Genomic DNA, 22821 nt, shown 5'->3' with positions numbered 1-22821 from the left:
CTGCCAAAGTGCATAACCTCACACTTTCCAGTATTGTATTCCATCTGCCAAATCTCTGCCCACTTACTTAGCCTGTCTATGTCCCCTTGCAGGTTTTTTATGTCCTCCTCACTCACTACTTTCCCTCCCATCTTAGTATCATCTGCAAACTTTGATATGTTACACTCGGTCCCCTTCTCCAAATCGTTAATATAGATTGTAAAGAGTTGGGGACCCAGCACTGACCCCTGCGGAACACCACTAGTTACTGATTGCCAGTCTGAGAATGAACCATTTATCCGAACTCTCTGCCTTCTGTTAGATTCCCAATCCTCTATCCTCCCACTAGATTTGGTTACCTTATATGCCCTTGTTTTTAGTCGAATACTATCCTTAATTTCTTTACTTAGCCACGGATGGCTGTCTTTTCTTTTGCACCCTTTTCTTCTCAGTGGAATATATATTTTTTGGAAGTTGTAAAATAACTCCTTAAATGTACACCACTGATCATGTATCGTCTTACCCTTTAATCTATTTTCCCAATCCACTCTACTCAATTCCGCTCTCATACCTTCATAGTCTCCTTTATTCAAGCTTAGCACACTTGTTTGAGATCCAACCTTCTCACCCTCTAATTGAATATGGAATGCAACCATGTTATGGTCACTCATTCCAAGGGGATCCTTTACTAGGACATTTTTAATTAATCCTGTCTCGTTACACAGGACCAGATCTAAGGTTGCTTGCCCCCTGGTCGGTTCAGTTACATACTGCTCAAGAAACCCATCCCTAATACACTCAATGAACTCATCCTCAAGGCAGCCCTGCCCAATTTGATTTGTCCAATTAATATGATAGTTAAAATCCCCTATAATTATAGATGTTCCCTTATTACAAGCCTCAGCTATTTCCTGATTGATACTCCGTCCAACAGAGTTGCCACTGTTCGGAGGCCTATAGACGACGCCCACTAGTTTTTTTCCCCTTATTATTCCTTACCTCCACCCAAACTGTTTCATTATCCTGATCTTTTGACCCAATATCATTTCTCTGTATTACAGTGATTCCTTCCTTTATTAACATAGCCACCCCACCACCCCTTCCTTCCTGATCGTTAAATAACCTGGTATGTTTAATTCCCAGGCATTGTCACCCTGCAGCCATGTTTCTGTAATAGCCACAAGATCATACCCATATGTAGTTATTTGTGCCATTAACTCGTCTATTTTGTTACGAATGCTACGTGCATTCAGATGGAGAACTTTCAAAGATGTTTTGTGACACTTAGTTCCTGCTTTTGCCCTTTTTATTACTTTACCTTTTACTCCATACCTTCTGCCCCTTCCTGACACGCTCTGGTTTTTAATTTCCCCACTGCTACCTAAGTCTATGACCTTCTCTGTTGTCATTTTTATTATTTGCTCTCTAGGAACCTCCCCCCCACTAGTTAGTTTAAAGCCCTCTCTACAGCCCTAGTTATATGATCCGCCAGGACTCTAGTCCCAGCACTGGCCAAGTGAAGCCCGTCCCAACGGAACAGCTCCCTCCTGCCCCAGTACTGGTGCCAGTGTCCCAGGAAGCAAAACCCATTTCTCCCACACCAGTCTTTGAGCCACGCATTTAACTCTCTAATTTTATTTGTCCTAGCCAAATTCGCTCATGGCTCAGGTATATTACCCTTGTGGTTCTGCTTTTTAATTTGGCCCCTAGCTGCTCAAACTCCCTCAGCAGAACCTCCTTCCTTGTCCTATCTATGTCGTTGGTACTAACATGGACCACGACAACTGGATCCTCCCCCTCCCACTCCAAGTTTCTCTCCAGCCCAGAGGAGATGTCCTTAACCCTGGCACCGGGCAGGCAACACAGCCTTCGGGACTCTTGCTTTCGGCTGCAAAGAACTCTATCTATCCCCCTAACTATACTATCCCCTACCACTACAACATTTCTTTTAACTCCCCCCACTTGAATGGCCCCCTGCTCCACGGTGCTGTGGCCAGGTTGCTCATCCTCCCCGCAGTCCCTGTTCCCATCCTCAAAGGGAGTAAGAGCCTCGAACCTGTTGGACAAGTGCAAGGGCTGCGGCTCCTCCAACACTACCTCCTGGATCCCCGTACCTGCCTCACTTCTAGTCACACCATCCTGACCCTGGCCACGGACTACATCTGAATTAATTAATCTAATTGGTGTGATTTACCTCGTGATACACAGAGTCCAGGTAACTCACCCCCTCCCTGATGTGTCTCAGTGTTTGAAGCTCGGACTCCAGCTCTTCAACACGGAGCCGGAATTCCTCGAGCAGCCAACACTTACTGCAAATGTGATCACCGTGAGCATCAATGGTGTCCACCAGCTCCCACATATTGCAGCAGCAACACATCACCTGATCTCCCATTCTATGTAATTAATTAAATTTATTAATATTATTCTTAAATACCCTCTGCCCCGATTCTAGATGGTGAATATCACACCTTAGAAACTATAAACCAAAGAGATTTAAGCTTCAAAAGGGAGAAATACTCACCAACCAATCACTTACCCGCTTTCTGGTGACGTTACACTTGGGTTACTTTTTACCTCTCTCCTTCCCTCCGAGTTCCCAGACTGGAGACTGGTACACCTTACCTGGTCTCTGGGACTTTCATAGCCCGGCTGCTGCCGCTGAAATTCCCGCCGACGCTGTGTGGCCTTACCTGGTCTCTGGGGCTTTTATAGTCCCGCTGCTGCCGCTGAAATTCCCGCCGACGCTGTGAGGCCTTACCTGGTCTCTGGGACTTTTATAGCCCCGCTGCTGCCGCTGAAATTCCCGCCGACGCTGTGAGGCCTTACCTGGTCTCTGGGACTTTTATAGCCCCACTGCTGCCGCTGAAATTCCCGCCGACGCTGTGAGGCCTTACCTGGTCTCTGGGGCTTCTATTGCCCCGCTGCTGCCGCTGAAATTCCCGCCGACGCCGAGTATTCCGGACATATAACTTCCGGATAAACCAAAGTTTCCTGTAATGAGGATGTGGTTTTCCAATTCTGCACATCATGGGAACAGGAGGAGGCCATTCAGACCCTTGAGCCAGTTCCGCTATTCAATTAGATCGTGGCTGATCTGTATCTTAACTCCATCTACCCGCCTTGGTTCCGTAACCCTTGATACCCTTGCTTAACAAAAATCAGGTTGGAAATGTTCAATTGACCCCCAGCCTCAACAACTTTTTGGGGGAGAGTGTTCCAGATTTCCACTACCCTTTATGTGAAGAAGTGCTTCCTGACATCACCCCTGAACGGCCTGGCTCTCATTTTAAGGTTATGCCCCCTTGCTCTGGAAAGTGTGATCATGTCAGCCAGTGAGTGGTTTTACAGCCATCTGCTTTGGGTGAGGGGTCGTACAGTGGCAATGCAGAAGTGGGAAACCATCGCCTAAAGGCCAGAAGACTACTTGATTGTGAGAGGCATCACATTCACGGCTGATTCTGTCCTCACTTGCTGTCCATACACGTGCACTTTGCAGCAGGACTCAATGGATTGCAGTTAGTGGTGGGAACCAAGGCTGACCCTTCCCCCACGCGCCCCCCCACCACCTTCCTTTGCCATGCACACTGAGGCCATATGTAGCAATCTGACTGTTGCCAACTGAGCACAGTCCAAACATAAAAACTGCAGCCTTTCTGGTGTGCAGAGTTTTACATTGGGTATTGCATTTACTAACTGTCAGGAGAACACACAAAATATCCTTAATGGATTTGAATGATTCAAAATCTGAACTTTAATGTAAGTGTCCATATTTAAAATTAACACAATTTTAAAATGGATTATAATTGCAATATTAACCTTTTTTGTAAACTTGTCTGCAAGCCAGTTTGCATGGTAGCAGGAATTCCAGTGGTTTCAAAGCAGATTTATTTGTTCTCAGAAGCCACTGCTAATGATGCTCTTGAGCTTCTTTTCATAATTTTTATTTCAAGTGTTTCAGTTCACTGCGAGCAAATGAGCACATTGACAGAAGCTAAAAAAAAATCAGCACAGCGCTTGAGGGTGGGGGGGGGGGGGAGCAGGGGCGGTGAGGGTGGGGGGAGGGGCAGTGGGGGGGAGGAGGGGCGGTGAGGGTGGGGGGAGGGGCAGTGAGGGTGGGGGGGGAGGAGCGATGAGGGTGGGGGGGATGGGAGGGAGGCGGGGCGGTGAGGGTGGGGGGGATGGGAGGGAGGCGGGGCGGTGAGGGTGGGGGGGATGGGAGGGAGGCGGGGCGGTGGGGATGGGGGGGATGGGGGGGCGGTGGGGATGGGGGGGATGGGAGGGAGGCGGGGCGGTGAGGATGGGGGGGATGGGAGGGAGGCGGGCCGGTGAGGGTGGGAGGGAGGCGGGCCGGTGAGGGTGGGAGGGAGGCGGGCCGGTGAGGGTGGGGGGGATGGGAGGGAGGCGGGCCGGTGAGGGTGGGGGGGATGGGAGGGAGGCGGGTGGGGGGGGGTGGGAGCGGGGCGGTGAGGGTGGGGGGGATGGGAGGGAGGTGAGGGTGGGGGGGATGGGAGGGAGGCGGGGCGGTGAGGGTGGGGGGGATGGGAGGGAGGCGGGGCGGTGAGGGTGGGAGGGAGGCGGGGCGGTGAGGGTGGGGGGGATGGGAGGGAGGCGGGGCGGTGAGGGTGGGGGGGATGGGAGGGAGGCAGGGTGGGGGGATGGGAGGGAGGCGGGGCGGTGAGGGTGGGGGGGATGGGAGGGAGACGGGCGGTGAGGGTGGGGGGGATGGGAGGGGGGCGGGGGGGATGGGAGGGAGGCGGGGCGGTGAGGGTGGGGGGGATGGGAGGGGGGCGGGGGGGATGGGAGGGGGCGGTGAGGGTGGGGGGGATGGGAGGGGGGCGGTGAGGGTGGGGTGGGATGGGAGGGAGGCGGTGAGGGTGGGGTGGGATGGGAGGGAGGCGGGGCGGTGAGGGTGGGGGGGATGGGAGGGAGGCGGGGTGGGGGGGATGGGAGGGAGGCGGGGCGGTGAGGGTGGGGGGGATGGGAGGGAGGCGGGGCGGTGAGGGTGGGGGGGATGGGAGGGAGGCGGGGCGGTGAGGGTGGGGGGGATGGGAGGAGGCGGGCGGTGAGGGTGGGGGGATGGGAGGGAGGCGGTGAGGGTGGGGGGGATGGGAGGGGGGCGGTGAGGGTGGGGGGGATGGGAGGGAGGCGGGGCGGTGAGGGTGGGGTGGGATGGGAGGGAGGCGGGGTGGTGAGGGAGGGGCGGTGAGGGTGGGGGGAGGGGCAGTGAGGGATGGGGGGGGTGGGGGGGGCGGGGAGGGAGGGAGGGGCGGTGAGGGATGGGGGGTGGGGGGGCGGTGAGGGAGGGGGAGGGAGGGGCGGTGAGGGAGGGAGGGGCGGGGGGGAGGGGCGGTGAGGGTGGGGGGGCTGGTGGGAGAGCAAAAGAGAGAGAAGAGCAAGTGAGTGCCATTTCGACGGATTGTGAATGAATGAAAAAGCAGCTTGCCAGCCAGAGCCGGCTTTAGAGGAGGCACATCGCTTTCTACATGCTAGTACCTGAACACTCACTCAAGTCTTCATATTGCAGCATTGGAGCCTTGTTTCTGTAACAGCTTCGTTGCCCAGTTGAGTCTGGAAATTTGTTGTCCTTGGCTGCAGAAGAAGTATTTCTTTCCCTAATGAATGTTTTTCTTGTTCTATGTATTTTTTTTGTCTTCCTTGGGTTTGGTCTGGCTAGTTGTAACATGAAGCAAGATAGCCCAAGGGTAGTTGTGGGTATAGGTAGTTTGCGGTATAATAGCATGCAGTAATGTTAAAAGTGAAAGTCATTACCATTCTTACAATGGCAAATGATAGACAGAATATAGACCAAAAGGAACATTTATTTTGTCAGATTAGCTACTTGATGTGGTGAATTTGAAAATCTATTCTTGAAGATGTTTTATATTGATACTCAAAAGGCGTAACTCCCAGTTAGACGAGCGAGTCTGCTGCTTTGTTTGTCTCAGTTAAGTGCGTTTTGTCAACTTTAGTGGATTGTGACAGAATAGAGCCCCTGCTATGTATGGTGAAAATTTAAATTTGTGCACGTTAATCATAAAAGAGCCTCCAGTATGCATTGAAAGAGAGGTAACATGAACTTTGAGGTAAACTGGATTAAAAGTAACCAATACTAAATCTATGGAACTGTACTCCAGCAGGTCTCGCCACCTTTAGGATAGGATAGAAGTAAATCAAAAAACATTGTAATTGCAGTGCTAAATTATCATTTGGATTTAGTTGAGGACAGGCATTCTTATGTTTCATAATGTCGTCTTCTTCTTAGGCAGTCCCTCGGAACCGAGGATGACTTGCTTCCACACTAAAGATGAGTTCTCAGGTGACTGACGAGTCCAATTGGGGACCTACAGTCTCTGTCACAGGTGGGGCAGATGGTGGTTGAAGGGGCGGGTGGGTGGGGTGCTTGGGTTGACGTGCGCCCCTTGCGCTGCCTGCGCTTGGTTTCCGCTTGCTCCCAGCGAAGAGACTCGAGGTCATAATGTACACACAACAAAACTTGTGTATCACTTTGCTGTATTTTTAGTTTGAAATGTGAATTCATTCATTTTCTCCCAGCCTTCATATATAGCATTGCACAACACAATGCAAAAAGTGGGACCTCTGGTTCAAATAAGCAGAGTTCTGTGTATATAAAGACATTTTTTTTGTTAGTCTTTTTAGGAGGGATTATGGTAGAGGAAAAAACACATCATTGCCTATTGTTTTTGTGGAATTTATTAAATTTTCTCCCCTACTCGCCCAATTGCAGTGACACGTTTTAACGTATAATTCAGTGGGTATTAGGACTCCCTGCAGTATCTTGAGCCCCAGCATCCTAAGTAATCTCTTATCTACCAGACTAACGTGAGGTGGAAGATGACCATGTATTTTTTAACTACCACATTATATCAAAAAAAGCTTGGTGTACAACGCAATGCAAGTATTAAATTAAAAAAAAATATTGCTGTATTGCCCAAATTGATGCTGCTCTGTATCATTACATTTTTGATAATATGCAGGCACAGTAAAAGGTAATAAAAAATTGTATTAAAAATATTCACAGAGCAGTCAGAAAATGCTGACCCAAGTTCTGTTTCGTGCCACGGTGGTAAAGAATGTAACTACAGTATGATCTATGGAGCTAGAAATATAATAGCTATAATCACAAATGATGCATCGGTGGTCTTGTTGTGACTGCAACCATGCAGTGCCACTTGAGGAAGGTCACAGTGGAAAAAGAGGGGCATGCAAATGAAGTTATAAATTACAATTGAAGAACAATATTTTGATGTGTTGGATGGGGACTGTCAGAGCGGCGAGATGTAATTCATGAGTTCATTATCGCGTGAAGGTGCTTGACAGCTGAGCCATGCCAAAAGGAAAATTTATTCTTCGGGTTGGTGCTGACAGAAAATGGCAGATCACATGAGCAGTTTGTGCAGACACAGTGAGACCTTGCAGTGAGATTGTGTCACTCCGACAGCCCTGCCAACCCTTGTTATTTACGCTTTCAACCAAAGATTTTTGATTCAGTGGAAAAAGGAACAATTTGTTCTTTGTGTGTGTGTGTGTGTGTCTATCTCCACCCCCCCCCCCCCAACAATATTGTCCAATAAAAGTCTCTTTAATTAGGCTTATGTACAAGTTTTAATTTCTGAATTAATGTAAGATCGGGGTATAGAATTCTGCACACTGGTTTTGGATATATTATGTAAATTGTTGAAAAAAACTGCTGCCCACTTCATCCCCTATTTACTGCCTGGTCGCCATTTTAAACCAAACGTTTGTTTAGGAATTGCACATGTTGGCATCATGATATTAAACCTATGGATTCACCACATTGAGACACAGTCTTCTTCTTAGGCAGTCCCTCGGAACCGAGGATGACTTAGACACAGTACCACTCAGATGCATTACAACACCAGACCTTCTTATCAACCAGATTAAATGGTCAGCACCACTTAGAAGCGGTGCAACGAAGGTTCCTGGGATGAGAGGGTTGTCCTACGAGGCGAGATTGAGTAGATTGGGCCTATACTCTCTGGAGTTTAGAAGAATGAGAGGTGATCTCATTGAAACATACAAGATTCTAAGGGGGATTGACAGGGTAGATGCTGAGAGATTGGGCTGAATTTTGCCGGTGCTCCGAGGGCAGGTTCGGAGGTGAGTCCACTGTCAAAATAGAAAAGATTGACAGTGGGTAGGAAACCCGCTGTCAACCTGCCTTCACTCGAGGCTCCCAGGTGTCGGGTCTCAGTGTTGAGCAGACCCGACACCAAGTGGCGGGGTAGGCAATTGACATCATTAAATGGATTGTTAGCACCCAATTAAGTGTTATTTTAAGCCTACCTTTTAATTTTACGTGCTCCCCCACGGGTTACACGCTGCTCGGGGAACACGTCAGCTCAGCATGTTGTGAGTGGATTCAGCATTGAATTAGCTCATGACCTGACAGCTGCCAAAGTTGTATAAACGATCCCACGTTACAGCTGTCCACTTTCAAAGCTCAGAAACTGTCGGTTACTGCATTTGGAAGATATATTGAGCTTTCTGCAGCTTGCAAGTGTTTGGAGCCAACTCTCTATCCAGTGCCACCTCATTGGAACAACCTCTCTCACCATTGACAGATCGCTTCTGTCATCTCAACCTCACCTGCCATCTATTCCATCAGTATCGTTGCCCTTGAAAATATCTCATCTTGGTCCTCAGAATCCCAACAAAATCAGCCCCAACTCCAGCATCACCGGGCACACTAGCAGCAACAACAACACCACCAGCCTTCTCCGCAGTCAACTGATGCTGCACAGGACTGAGGGCATCAGCACCCGACCACATTGCTGCCCGGGACACCAGGGATGGCCTCACCATGGCCAGATTTACTTCACTTGACGCTGTACACCCTGGATGCCACTTGATGCGCCAGGTTGGCACCACTCCACACCAACACCATAACGTATCCCTACAATACCCAAGCTATTCCTTTCACACTCGTCACCATTGCTGGGGTGGGGGAGGTACCCTTATGTCTTACCATTCACTCCAACTCACTAAGCCACTTCCAAAGGTGCAGACAAATCTGTCCAAGAACGCAAAGTGCTAAAAAATAAAGGTTTCAATGTTTGACAGCACATTATCAGAAACTTCACGTTAGTTGGTATGCTTGCAGTAGGATGAGGGTGATTGTGAGGGGTGGCTAGTGAAATGGGGAAGTAATAATGTAGATAGAGAGGGATGGGTAGAGGTGCAGGTAAGTTGGTGTGAGTAAAGATGTGCAGGAGTAGGGTAGGGAAGGTAGAGTGATGTGGATGTGGTGAGTGGCACAGCAGGTTGAGGTTGAGTGTGGCTTTGCAGTAAGGTTTTGTGATTTACTGAGTGACATGAATCTTGTCATGCATGTGGAAATGACTTATGAAGTAATACTGGGCGGCCTGCTGGTGGTGCTGTCCAGGGAGAGTATAAATAGTTGGGCATGGGCCCAGCTTGTGCAGGACATTCTTTAACAAGAACTAGTGAAGGACACAACTAGATCTCCATGTTGAAAAACAGTTGATTAAAGCCTTGTTTAATACTCAGACCAAGTGCCTAGTAGTTTTCTTACGTCACTGAGACCATTGAAAGGCTTGCGGGACTGCAGCCTGGTCCTCCTGACGACATCCCTGCTTGTGCCCTCCTGTGCAATGTGTAACCAGGCTGTGTTGATCTCCTGGGGAGGTCTCTTCCGCCCATGGAAAGAGAAAATAACCTCCCTGGGTGCTGTGACTCCCTCCATAAGCATATGGAGGGAGTCATGGGAGAGCCTGGGTGCAGCCCTGCACCTTTTGTGCAGTGCTCATCAGTGTTTGCAGCACCTCAATGCTGTAGAACACTGACAGCACAACTGTCAATCAATTTGGACATGGCCCCTTTAAGGAAACCGGCTGATGACGCATCATCAAATGATGTCATCAGAACCGCTTCCTATTAATTGCTGGGAACCTCACAGGGCGGGCTTAACAAGCCCTATTAACGTAAAATCACTTGGCGAGTGCGGGCTGGGACTGCAACACCGCCCCGGACCCACCTCAGTCGGTGAAATCGCGGTCATTGTTTCCCCTGGCTGGAGAGTCTAGAACTAGGGGGCAGTGTCTCAGGATAAAGGGTTGGCCATTTAACACTGAGATGAGGAGAAATTTCATTACTCAGAGGGTTGTGAATCTTTGGAATTCTCTGCCCCAAAGTGCTGTGGATGCTGAATCGTTGAGTATATTCAAGGCGGAGACAAATAGATTTTTGGAATCCAGGAGAATGAAGGGATTTGGAAATCGGGCAGGAAAGTGGAGTTGAGGTCGATGATCAGCCATGACCTTATTGAATGGTGGAGCAGGCTTGAGGGGCCGTATGGCCTACTCCTCTCCTAATTCTTATGTTCTTATGAGTGTCGATGGGCGTTCACATTGCTTTCATTGTTTATATTCATCAGTGAACTTCAATTTGGATTAGAGCTTTTGTTTGACTGACAGCCAACCAATGTAAGATATATGTGGTAGACAGTGAATTCTTAATATAAAGTAAGTTAAAGAGACCAGATGGTGTTGCAAAAATCATTGCATTTTCATGGTTGCACTGTGTTGTGATTTATGCATCACTGCTATGTGATTTAGGTATCGAATTTAACTTGAACAGTGCTACTTGGTGACTGTGAATAGTAGCTGATGGAAAGATTCACCACACACCGCATTCAATAAGGCAATGGAAAATGTTCTGTTTTCGGATAAACGACGGAGCCTGATGGCTGTCGTGCTTTGTTTTTGTTGCCTAAATAAACTGGTTTTAGGTACAATGCTATTCTTTTTGTTTTTCCCATTTATCCCTCTTTCTCTTGAGGGTGTTGACTCTTGGGTAAGGTGCCAGAAGGCTGCTAGTATGTTTAAAACTGTACAAAGGGGTGCCCATAGCTTGCCATGTCACTTTTTCAAGTGTGAGCCTAGACTGTATCGGCAAGTTATTTGATCAGAGCCAAGCCCAAACTTATCTTAACTGAAGAAATACAACAGGATAAAAACAGAAAATGCTGGAAATGCTCAGCCGGTCAGGCAACATCTGTGGAGAGAGAAACAGAGTTAACGTTTCAGGTCGATGACCTTTCGTCAGAAATACAACAGGATCCCTGGCTAATTTTACCCTTCCCTAATTCAGTAGCATTGAGCTCGATTGTAGCAGCCCTATTGACGTTCTGGCTGGTATCAGCTGCAGTAGTACAGACCAGAAATCAAACCCGGATTAATCTGGTTTGTGCGACTGCTTGGTAATTTTTTTTTAATAGGGTACAAGAATTAATTAGAGAGAAAAATTGATATTTATTTTTAGTGATACTTTTTATATTAAAGACACCTCTGTTGGTGTAGGTTCTAATTATCTATTTAGATGCACAATCCGCAGCTCATGTTTGCAAGATGTGTGGGAAGGCAGAGATGAGTTTTTTTAATGCAGAAAAGTTGTTAGAACAAGGAATACCCTACCAGATACAGTGATGAAATTAGTGTCTATAATGGATTTTGTAAGGGAAGTGAATAAATATTTCTCAAAGAAAAAAAGAAAAAGGACCTAGGGAATGGGACTAACTGGATAGTTCTTACAGAGAGCCAGTGCAGATACATTGGGATGAATAGTCTGCTGTTGTGTAAAATTCTACGATCCTAGGGTAAAGTCTCGCTGGAGAAAAAAAATTGATGTGCTATCTTGGGACATAATTTTTCCATAAACAGACGGGACAAATGTTGATGTTTTAGAATTAAAGAATAAAAACATTTGCAGGTGGTGCTAATAAAGCAAAAGTCTACCTATTAACAATATCACTTATGGATTTCTGTGTTTAGTTTTTTAATTCAGACCACTGTCACAAAAATATTGATGTAAAAGAAAGAAAGACTTGCATTTATACAGCGCCTTTCACGACCACTGGACGTCCTCAAAGCACTTTACAGCCAATGAAGCACTTTTTGAAGTGGAGTCACTGTTGTAATGTGGAAAAAGCAGCAGCCAATTTGCGCACAGCAAGCTCCCACAAACAGCAATGTGCTAATGACCAAATAATCTGTTTTAGTGATGTTGATTGAGGGATTAATATTGGTCAGGACACCCGGGATAACTCCCCTGCTCTTCTTTGAAATATTGCCATGGGATCTTTTACGCCCACCCAAGAGAGCAGAAAAGGCCTCAGTTTAACGTCTCATCCGAAAGACGGCACCTCCGACAGTGCAGCACTCCCTCAGCACTGCACTACATGTGTATGAGGATATTGATTTTATTGTGATTTATATGATGCGCTAATTGTAGCCTATTTGCGTAGTGATAGTAACCCTTGCTTGCTCCAATTAATTTTTTCGCTTCATTTTAGTGTGTTTATAAGTGTCTAATGGTACTGTTTCTGGCTCTTCCACCCCTTCCCCTAATCCTTTTACAGTTACACGAGAGCAGCTATGACGCAGGAAAGGCCTTGCAGCGACTGGTTAAGAAGCCTGTGCCCAAACTGATTGAAAAATGTTGGTCGGAGGATGAAATGGTAAGCAGACCTATTTTCATTTGTGAAACAAGCTAAGAAAACTTTGGTGTTTTTAATAAAACTGCTGTCACTTGGAATCATTTTTAAGACTGAGAATGAGATCCTTTTCCAGGAGCAATAGAAAGTTATTGCAAAATTGAAAGGGAAAAGTGCAAATAAGTACTTGAGTTCCTCATGTTCTGGTTGATATTTGGAACCTCGAATAATCTGGGAAAAAGTCAAGAGTGAAATGATTGGTTGCTTAAGGAGGTTAATACAACATCCTACCGTTTATATTGATATGAAGCTTTTCATTGGTTTATAATTAGGACTGAAAGATAAATGTTTCCTACTGCCCCATTCATAAGCTGGAGGTATCTGTCATTCTGGTGATTTTGTCTGTACAATTTGGAAGTTGAGGATTTATAGAGGAAAGATTTAGCTTTTTGTAAAAAACTGAATTCATATATATATAATATATACACATATACATACACACACAAGTTCCTCTGATGGTTCAGCTGGTTTATCCAGTGAATTGCTAAACCATATACTTAAGAAAATCCCAGCTTCAATCCCTGGTCCTAAATTTGCCTTTTGCCGGTTTGAATCGTTGCTCTCCCTTGTCCTACTGTCACAGTTTAATTTGAAGTACTCTCCCAGAACACTCTCGAGTTCCTGATTTTATTTATTTTTATACATTTATTTGATCCATTCACCACCTTGCCTTATTAGAAATTGTAAACATATACCATTAAAATGTAGTTTCAGTATACTATAGATAGTAGTGACTATGTCTGCTAAGTGCCAATTCCAACACTGTTTTATATATGAGAGTGCGTCTGGTCTTATCGTATTGCAGCCACTTGAAATCTTCTGGACAGCTGCATCCTGTTTACAAGGCAGATCTGCACCTGGTAGCCTAAGTCTTGCCAGAGATGGTAGAAAATTCGCTGTTCTTATCTCAAAGGAGGACTTGTGTAACAAGCAGTGGCACTGTTGAATATTGTTCAAAGTTACTCCACATCTTGTTCTTGAATGGTTTTTGACAGGATTTTAAACTTCTGTTGCGTCACATTTAAAATTTTCAAATGAAACTACCAAGGGCCAAAATCTTTCACAGATGATAGCTATTTTGATAAATAAACACTGTTCGTGCAATTTTCATGAATGGCTGCAGGGCAAATCACCTTGAATAATGATCTTGCCTGGCTCTTAGTTGTATCCTTTATGTTTCATGTTGTTCAGACCAGCACCAGAAATGTTGCTGTATGCTTAGGTTTTTATTATCTCTCACTCTCTCTCTTTCTCCCTTGCTCTCTCACTCACACACACAGTTATACCCTTTGCAGGCTTTGGAAATAATAGGAATTGTTGCTGAAATTTTTTTAAATGATTTCCCACCCCACACCGCACACAATTTCTCCCATTTATTCCCTCTTCTCCTGGGGTACGGTTCCACAAGCACTGTCCGCCCTTCTCCACTTCGCCCAAATGGTTATTCTTCATAACGAAAAAGAAAGAATTGCTTTTATATAGCGCCTTTCGTGACCTCAGGGTGCCCCCAAAGAGCTTTACAGCCAATGAAGTACTTTTGAAGTGTGTTCACTGTTGTAATGTAGGAAACCTGTGAGTGTCAGCAGGCACTCAGTCAGAAGCGGGGAGGGGAAGGCATCACAGTTGAGCCTAAAGGTATCGACTCACACATTTTCTAGCAGGGGGTCACTGGATAGCAAGTAGGAGTGGGAATTCTAGCTGAAATTTCCAGCCACAGCCCCCCCCGCACCCCCCCCCGCCTCTCCTGTAGCCCAAGGAAGCTGAGGCAAATTATAACTACTGGCGCCCTGGCTAAGATCAGTAAACTCAGGTTGGGAATTGAACCTACAACTTTCTTGGTCTGTATGGCTCAGCACCATGTAACCAATGACTGCCTAGCGAAGCACTTGCCACTTTTTTAAAAAATGGTGCTCTACAAATAAATTCCTATGTTTTAATCTGGTTGAGATTTTGAACTTTCTCTTTAATGGCTTTTGGCCAAGTCACAAACTTCAATTGTCTATATGCTTAGCCTGAGTAACTCTTGAAAAGATTCAAGTTTAGAGTAGTAAGCGCCATGTAAGTGTCACTGTGCCTGTAATTACAATGGAGCTAGTGTCTATTGCTTCTGTGGTAGTTCAACCCTTGGAAATAGACTGCCTGTTTTGGGGCTGCAAAAGCTGTATTGATGGTCTGTCAACACTTTGATATCAATGATTTTTTTTTAGAATGAAATACAAAGGAGTTTAAGATCTCCAGTTTGGTTCAGTATAAATGAGGAGACCTTGAGCACACAGTAAAGTGGACAGATGTGGAGTAATTCCACTTTACTTTTTATAAATGGGGCTTTCAACTGCAAAAGAGTAATCTTTTCCACTGCATAAAAGGGGATTATTTATTTATGAAAGCTTACATAACTCAATTTTAAAAATCTATTCAAGATGCCTTTTTAATGTTCCCCCTTTTAAACAATATACTTCCTTTGAAAGTTGAAACCGCAGAGAGAGAGGCTATCTTGTTAGTAATGGTGAGTTGAAGCAATTATTTAGAGTATAGAGAACCATAAATTTATGACCACCATGGGCTTGAGTGAATTATGAGTGTTATTTTGTGATCAGGTTGAGAACCTTCAATTGACTTCAATAGTTGACTTCAATTGTACAATAATCAGGTTGAGAACTTGGAAAATTCATTACCACCTTGCACAGTGAATTCACCCACTGTGCCATCAATACAAAGAAAAGGACCTCTTGCATGTTCAAATGTTTAATACACCAAATGACTACACAGCTTTTGGTAAAACCTTTAAGCAGGTCGAAGTGAATTTTGGAGCACCATATGTCATTATTTCACACACGTTGACTATTGCTTTTACACATATGAAATACCAATCCTGTGAGCAGTGAAATTGCTATTCATACCTATGTAATAATGAGGAGCAAATTTCCTCTCAACTAGACTGGGGTGACAAATGAGGTGGAGAAAGAAAGTTTTTGTGAACTGCATAAATAGATTTTCTGTTAGCTGTTTGGTTTGCGCATTTTATCACACCTTTATGTTTTGTACAACACCCTTTCGATGTGAAATCTCATTTAGTCATAGAGTCATAGAGTTTTTCAGCACAGAAAGAGGCCCTTCGGCCCATCGTGTCTGCGCCGCCCATCCCTCCCTGTCCAGTCTAATCCCATTTTCCAGCATTTGGTCCATAGCCTTGTATGCAATGGCATTTCAAGTGCTCATCCAAATGCTTCTTGAATGTTGTGAGGGTTCCTGCCTCTACCACCCTTTCAGGCAGTGAGTTCCAGCTTCCAACCACCCTCTGGGTGAAAAAGTTCCTCCTCAAATCCCCCCTAAATCTCCTGCCCCTTACCCTGAATCTGTGCCCCCTTGTTATTGACCCCCCTACTAAGGGGAAAAGTTCCTCTTTATCTACCCTATCTATGCCCCTCATCATTTTGTACACCTCAATCAGGTCCCCCCTCAGCCTTCTTTGCTCCAAGGAAAACAACCCCAGCCTGTCCAGTCTCTCTTCATAGCTGAGGCGCTCCATCCCAGGTAACATCCTGGTGAATCTTCTCTGCACCCTCTCCAAAGCAATCACATCCTTCCTATAGTGAGGCGACCAGAACTGCACACAGTACTCCAGCTGTGGCCTCACCAGCGTTTTGTACAGCTCCATCATAACCTCCCTGCTCTTATATTCTATGCCTCTGCTAATGAAGGCAAGTATCCCATAAGCCTTTTTAACCACCTTATCTACCTGTTCCACTGCCTTCAGGGAATTATGTACATGTACACCAAGGTCCCTCTGACCCTCTGTACTTCCTAGGGTCCTACCACTCATTGTGTATTCCCTTGCCTTATTTGTCCGTCCAAAATGCATCACCTCGCACTTTTCAGGGTTAAATTCCATTTGCCACTTTTCCGCCCATCTGACCAACCCGTTAATATTGTCCTGCAGCCTGAGGCTTTCCTCCTCGCAATTTACCACCCCACCAATTTTCGTGTCATCCGCGAACTTACTGATCATACCCTTTACATTCTCATCCAAATCATTAATGTAGATCACAAACAGCAAGGGACCCAGCACCGATCCCTGAGGTACCCCACTGGACACAGGCTTCCAGTCACAAAAGCAACCTTCGACCATCACCTCCTGCCACTCAGCCAGTTTAGGATCCAACGCGCCAAGGCCCCCTGGATCCCATGGGCTCTTACCTTCTTGACCAGTCTCCTATGCGGGACCTTGTCTGGTGGTTGAACTTTGCAATAATTGTTTATTCAAAATTGTTGTCATTTTTGGTCACTAAACAGGACTAGACAGACTAGATGCAGGACGGATGTTCCCGATGGCGGGGGAGTCCAGAACCAGGGGTCACAGTCTAAGGATAAGGGGTAAGCCATTTAGGACAGAGATGAGGAGGAATTTCTTCACCCAGAGAGTGGTGAACCTGTGGAATTCTCTACCACAGAAGGCAGTTGAGGCCAATTCATTAAATATATTCAAGAAGGAGTTGGATATATTTCTTAAGGCTAAAGGGATCAAGCGATATGGGGAGAAAGCAGGGACAGGGTACTGAATTTGGATGATCAGCCATGATCTCATTGAATGGCAGAGCAGGCTCGAGGGGCCAAATGGCCTACTCCTGCTCCTATCTTCTATGTTTCTAAATGGATTAACCAATCAATGATGCACACTAGCTGGCCATTGTGGGAATGAACTGAATAATTAAAGAATAACGCTGAAGGGAGAGTCCATCAATCTAGCAATCTGATCTATTTGGTATGATGTTGTACTTGAAGTTCGTCATTGCTTTTACGTAGAATTTATAGCATAGAAACAGGCCGCTCAGCCCAACTGGTCTGTGTCAGTGTTTATGCTCCAAATGAGCCTCCCTAATCACATTGTACAAATTTATACATCTTAGTCAAGGCACCTTTTAGTATTAACTTTTATCAAAATATCTGTTCGTATAATAGCTCCATGTGTAGCTGGATCTGGTATGACATCTGCACCATTGGTATACTATCAAAATACATTTTGTCAAACTGAAATATCCATAATTGAAGATACCTCTCAGCCAGTCAGCTTTGTGCTCGACTGGGATCTGATTGAATTCAAGTTAACTTTCTACTAGAGTAATGATATCAGAAATTAAAATATTTCACAGTGCATATGTTCTGCACATATGGGAGAGTGGGTCTTGATTCGATAATTGTCACAATAGTGGGATGTTTGCTGTGATAAACAAAAGGCTCTCCTACATTAACAGTGTGTCATCGGCAGCAAGCACATGGTACTCCAGCTATTACACTTCAAGAGTACTTCATTGGCTGTACAGCGCTTTGGGACCTCCTGAGGTTGTGAAAGGCACTATATAAATGCAAATCTTTCTTTCTATTGATAGCACACCATAACATAAAGCAGGTAAACTTTACACCCCAGACTTCAACTGAATTCCAAGAACGACCGTTAGAGGTGCAGAAAATTTAAGACGTCTTCCTGCTTAATGCAAAAAGAGAAGAATGTCGAAAAGGAATTGGTTCTGAACACAAGGTGAATGCGTCACTGGGCTTTGATGGCATGCACCCAAGGCTGTTGAAGGCAGTCAAGGGAGGAGATAGCAGAGGATCTGGTGCAATTTATCAGTCTTCCTTAGACATGCATATTGTGCTAGGGGACTGGAGGGTAACCAGTGACATCTGTTCAAGAAGGAGAGAAGGATAAACCAAGAAACTGTAGACCTGTTAGTCTGTTGGCTATGGGCAACTATTGGAATCCATAATTTAAGATAATGGTAAGATTTTAGAAATACATGGATTAATAAAGGCCAGCCAACACATGTTTAGCAAATCTAAGAATTATTTGAAAAAGTGACAGATTGCATAGATAAAGAGAATCTTGTGACGTAGTGTATATGGACTTTAAGAAGATGTTTGATATTGTACCACATAGGAGAATTGTTACAAGAATCCAAGCATAGAGATTGTCGGAGCATGGTTAGAAAGTCAGCGGATAGACAGGAAACAGAGGGTTAGGAAATATGATGGCAATAGTTAATCGAGCTTCTCTGCTAAGAGCACCATTAATTCCTTACACTGCACCAGAATTCAGTATTGGGTCTCTATAACTAAAGCATCAGAGTTGGTTTTGGTGGACGTGAGTCTTTTTTCAATGCAGTGCTTTTTAAAATTATTATTTGAAGTGTTTGTTTCTATTGCTGTGGTGAGAGCTTTTCTCTATTGACCTCGCGTATTAAATCGGTAAAAATTGATGTTTCTGTTGTTCTTTGGTCTTTCTGGTCTTCCAAATCAAATGACCTCCATTTCTGAATCAATTCACAGCACTCATCCTTAATGTGTAGGAGCCCAGTCTTATAAAACCAGGTTTGGATTATAGATGCAAAATACTGAGCTGTGCTTGACGTGGATTTGATTTTGTCAAACACCTGTCAGCAGTTGGGCAAATCTCTCGCTAAATCTGACATTTTAATTTTTTTAAATGTTCTCACATGGTGTTGCTCGTGGATAAAATTTTAAAAAGTACCTCTTCCTGTAATTGCCTCTGCTTGTCTTCCACTCTAATTCTTTCAGTCTTGCTCCTTCCAGTTTCTGTATGTGCCTCTCCCTCTCCGCGACTCGCACACACTTTGTCTTCCGTCTTTCATTCTTTGCACACACTCCATCTTTTTCTGTATGTTTATCTCTTTTTATTCTATATCTCTCATCCTCTCCTTTTCCACTGACTGTTCCGATCCAGAACCAGACTTCTGGCTGCAAAACTTTGATAGCTACATCTGAAAACGTGTCTCTGTGGGAGTAGGGGCTGGAACATTTGTTATCTTGTTGTCTTTGCACCAAGAAGGACTGGGGCATAGGCTGGGAAAGAATGAAAGCTGAATTTGAAAGGGGTGAAGCTTATGGCTAGGTTAGGATTGAGTAGGGCTTGGAGGGAGTGGCAAAGTTAGTTAGGGCCAAGGCCTGGAACTCGGGCTCAGGTGAAAGGGGAGGTCGGGACCCGGGGCTTGGGCTTGGAAGGGGCAAGGTGGTTGTGTTAGGAGGAAGTATGAAGTTATGGGCTTGGCTATACAATAATCAAACTGGGAGCAAGAGCCCCTTCTAACCATGTGAATGTTCGTGCATTAAAAATCACGTGGTATGCTCAAACCAAACAGACCTGTGAGAGAGAATGGACAACATATTTGTATTTATATATAGAAGGCACCTAATAATGAGAGCAGAGCTGGAGTACTACAGGCAGGCCTCAGTAAGAGAGGGTAGAGAGAGTCAAATTCTGGGTTGGAATGGGGAATTATCCTACTAGTTAAAAATGGGTTAATGATTTCCCTCAATTAGCTAATACGTCGTTTACATGGACCATTCAAAAAAAAAAAAACAAGGTTAAGACTCTCTCACTACAATTGCACAATAATCAGACTATTGCACACAAAATACTTTTTCATCGTAGAAGGATGGAAATGGTGGATAATAGACGAAGGACGGTCTGTAACCTTAAGATTGATTGTCATTTGCACCCACCTGAAGTTGAAAATAAAGAGAAGCCATTGGTGACGATCTTTGCTTGTGGGGCCGTCATTAATCTGTCTTCTCTACCATTGGTGTTTTGAGAAGTCACACTTTTTTTTCGTCATCCAAAGTCCTGTCTTGACTACAAGTGCCTCTCGACCCAAACAGTCCAGAAGCTCAAAAAAAAAGCTTTTTAATTAAACACGATGGACACATTTCAATAATACTGGGGTTCCAGGTAGAGATGCAGATAACAGTAACAGACCAAGTCACCAGTCTGCACTTAGATAGTTATTAATTCTGTTTATTTATGCATGCTAGCTCAAGGCAAAGTTCACTGCTGTGCACTGCAGCTTATTGCTCTGGGATGATGTTGCTGGATGCTGCCAAGCTCTTAATTAGGATTCAGATGGTTGATTACCAGTGTGCAGACAATACTAATTGAATCTATTTAAAATTCAAACTAGCATTTTCTGCTAAAGTTATTCATTGTGCTTTTTCTACATTTTTAAAGTATGGTCTGGCGCTGGCTTTTATTTAATTTTGCATTTGCTCATATGCTGATTGGTAGATGAAGGTTTTTGTGCTAAATGCATTGTGAACTGTCGCAAGTCTTTTTTGGGGGGGAGGGGGGGAAGGATCAGTAGCTGCATACTGCAGAGTGTATTTTATAAACCCTACTGAAATTAGGAAGTGACTTAAAATCAATTGTGTGTGTGTAGGAAGAAGAATGTGTAAGTGGTGAAATCAGTTCAAGTTACTGCTCACAGGAAAATTCCTGCCTCCAGTCAGCTTTTTGGGTATAAATTATAACTGCTTTGAGAAGATAATGAAGTTCAGATAGTTCAAGAAAAATTCAAAGTATTATCATAGTTTCCTGTGCAATTGTCTGCCCATGGAGCAAAATCTCTAAATTAACCTTGACTGTCAGTTATTCAACATATTATTCCAGATGTTAGAATTTCAGTGCTGAATATGTAGTTGTCATTGTGTGTGTGTGTGTCTGCCTGTGTGTGTGTGTCTGCCCGCCTCTCTGCCTGCCTGCCCGCCTCTCTGCCTGGCTGCCCGCCTCTCTGCCTGCCTGCCCGCCTCTCTGCCTGCCTGCCCGCCTCTCTGCCTGCCTGCCCGCCTCTCTGCCTGCCTGCCCGCCTCTCTGCCTGGCTGCCCGCCTCTCTGCCTGGCTGCCCGCCTCTCTGCCTGGCTGCCCGCCTCTCTGCCTGCCTGCCCGCCTCTCTGCCTGCCTGCCCGCCTCTCTGCCTGCCTGCCCGCCTCTCTGCCTGCCTGCCCGCCTCTCTGCCTGCCTGCCCGCCTCTCTGCCTGGCTGCCCGCCTCTCTGCCTGGCTGCCCGCCTCTCTGCCTGCCTGCCCGTCTGTCTGAATATATGCACGCGTCTGTACATGCGTAATATAAGATATAATATTTTGAAGTGGAGAACCCAGGCATGACCAGATAAAGGGAGGAATGATTGGCTGAGCAAGGTGAGCTCAGTAGTGAAATGTCGGTGAGTTGTGACCAGGACGAGCGGGTGAAGAGAAACTTCATGGGAATCTTTTCATTCAAAGTATTTCCTCTTATTTAGTGAAATTATCAAAATTTGCTTTTACTTTAAAAAAAAATCTGAGCTGCATGCAGTTAGGATTCCTTCTCCAGCAGACTGCTACATGACACGTCACTGATGGGGAGCAGCCCTGAGCATCCTGGAATGGCTGTGTATTTTCAGATTGGGCTGAGAGACAATCCCGAGACGGTTGACCCCAGCAAACCACACCACTGACTGGGTTGTCTGTGGCAGAATTTTGAAAATTGGGACTCGGAGGTTTGAATTTAAAAAAAAATTGGGCTGTCACAAACAACGTTCCCGTTAAGCTGCGTAATTGCGCAGTGGTCTGCTGGTCCCGCGCAGTCGCTCACTGGCTTTTCGATGCAAGAAACAGCGCGTGCACAAAAATTTGAATGGGGTGTGCAGCCAGTTAAAGGGACCGTGCACCCAAAAATAAATTAGAGGGGCCGTTGGTCACAAAGCAATGTCAGCAGCTGGCATGTGTACCAATACATCACAATTTACTTGACCTTTATCAACTGGTGAATTACTTTTTAATACCTAATTTTTGCAACTTGTAATTGTGGACCTGTTTCCTCATCACACAGTGGTTAATTGGTATTGCAAACAGTGGGCATTGGAGGATCAAAAGTAAATATTCTGCCAGGTAATATTTCCATTTAAGCGTGATTCATAATGGGTTATTTCTTCTTTGGTTACCTCTTTTATGCAGATAACTTGATTTTTTTTTTATTAGTTCACGGGATGTGGGCATCGCTGGCAAGGCCGGCATTTATTGCCCATCCCTAATTGCCCTTGAGAAGGTGGTGGTGAGCTGCCTTCTTGAACCACAGAGGGCAGCTAAGAGTCAACCACATTGCTGTGGGCCTGGAGTCACATATAGGCCAGACCGAGTAAGGACAGCAGATTTCCTTCCCTAAAGGACATTAGTGAGCCAGATGGGTTTTTAAGACAATCCAGTAGTTTCATGGTCACCATTACTGATACTAGTTTTGAATTCCAGATTTATTTAATTAATTCCCCATTTGAACTCACGTCTCCAGATCATTAGTCCAGGCCTCTGGATTACTAGTCCAGTAACATAACCACTATGCTACCATACCCGGTGGAACAGGACTGAAGACAAATGTGGACACAAGGTAGATCGGATCATGCTTACTTTAAACAAATAGTCATATTGGCCTTTTGCTGTTGTTTTCATTATATCACAGTAACAATGACA

General features: G+C 45.2%; 1 protein-coding gene across 9 annotated transcripts in view; it reads left to right on the top strand.

Annotated features, from left to right (window-relative positions):
• The window catches only part of rerea (arginine-glutamic acid dipeptide (RE) repeats a), a 527918-nt gene that overhangs the window by 368897 nt on the left and 136200 nt on the right, over nt 1-22821 (top strand). For all 9 annotated transcript variants that reach the window (XR_015073572.1, XM_085967345.1, XM_085967342.1 and 6 more), the window contains one exon: nt 12398-12496. Coding sequence is in view for 8 of the 9 variants with exons in the window: in XM_085967345.1 (XP_085823471.1) it covers nt 12398-12496 (99 nt within the window). In the remaining variant the exon portion in view is untranslated. The remainder of the gene's footprint in view (nt 1-12397; nt 12497-22821) is intronic.

This window comes from Somniosus microcephalus, chromosome 25 (assembly GCF_052327205.1).
Source record: "Somniosus microcephalus isolate GS21.2 chromosome 25, FLI_Smic_1.0, whole genome shotgun sequence".
NCBI classification, from domain to species: Eukaryota; Metazoa; Chordata; class Chondrichthyes; order Squaliformes; family Somniosidae; genus Somniosus; species Somniosus microcephalus.
This window is presented reverse-complemented; position numbering and strand designations above follow the sequence as displayed.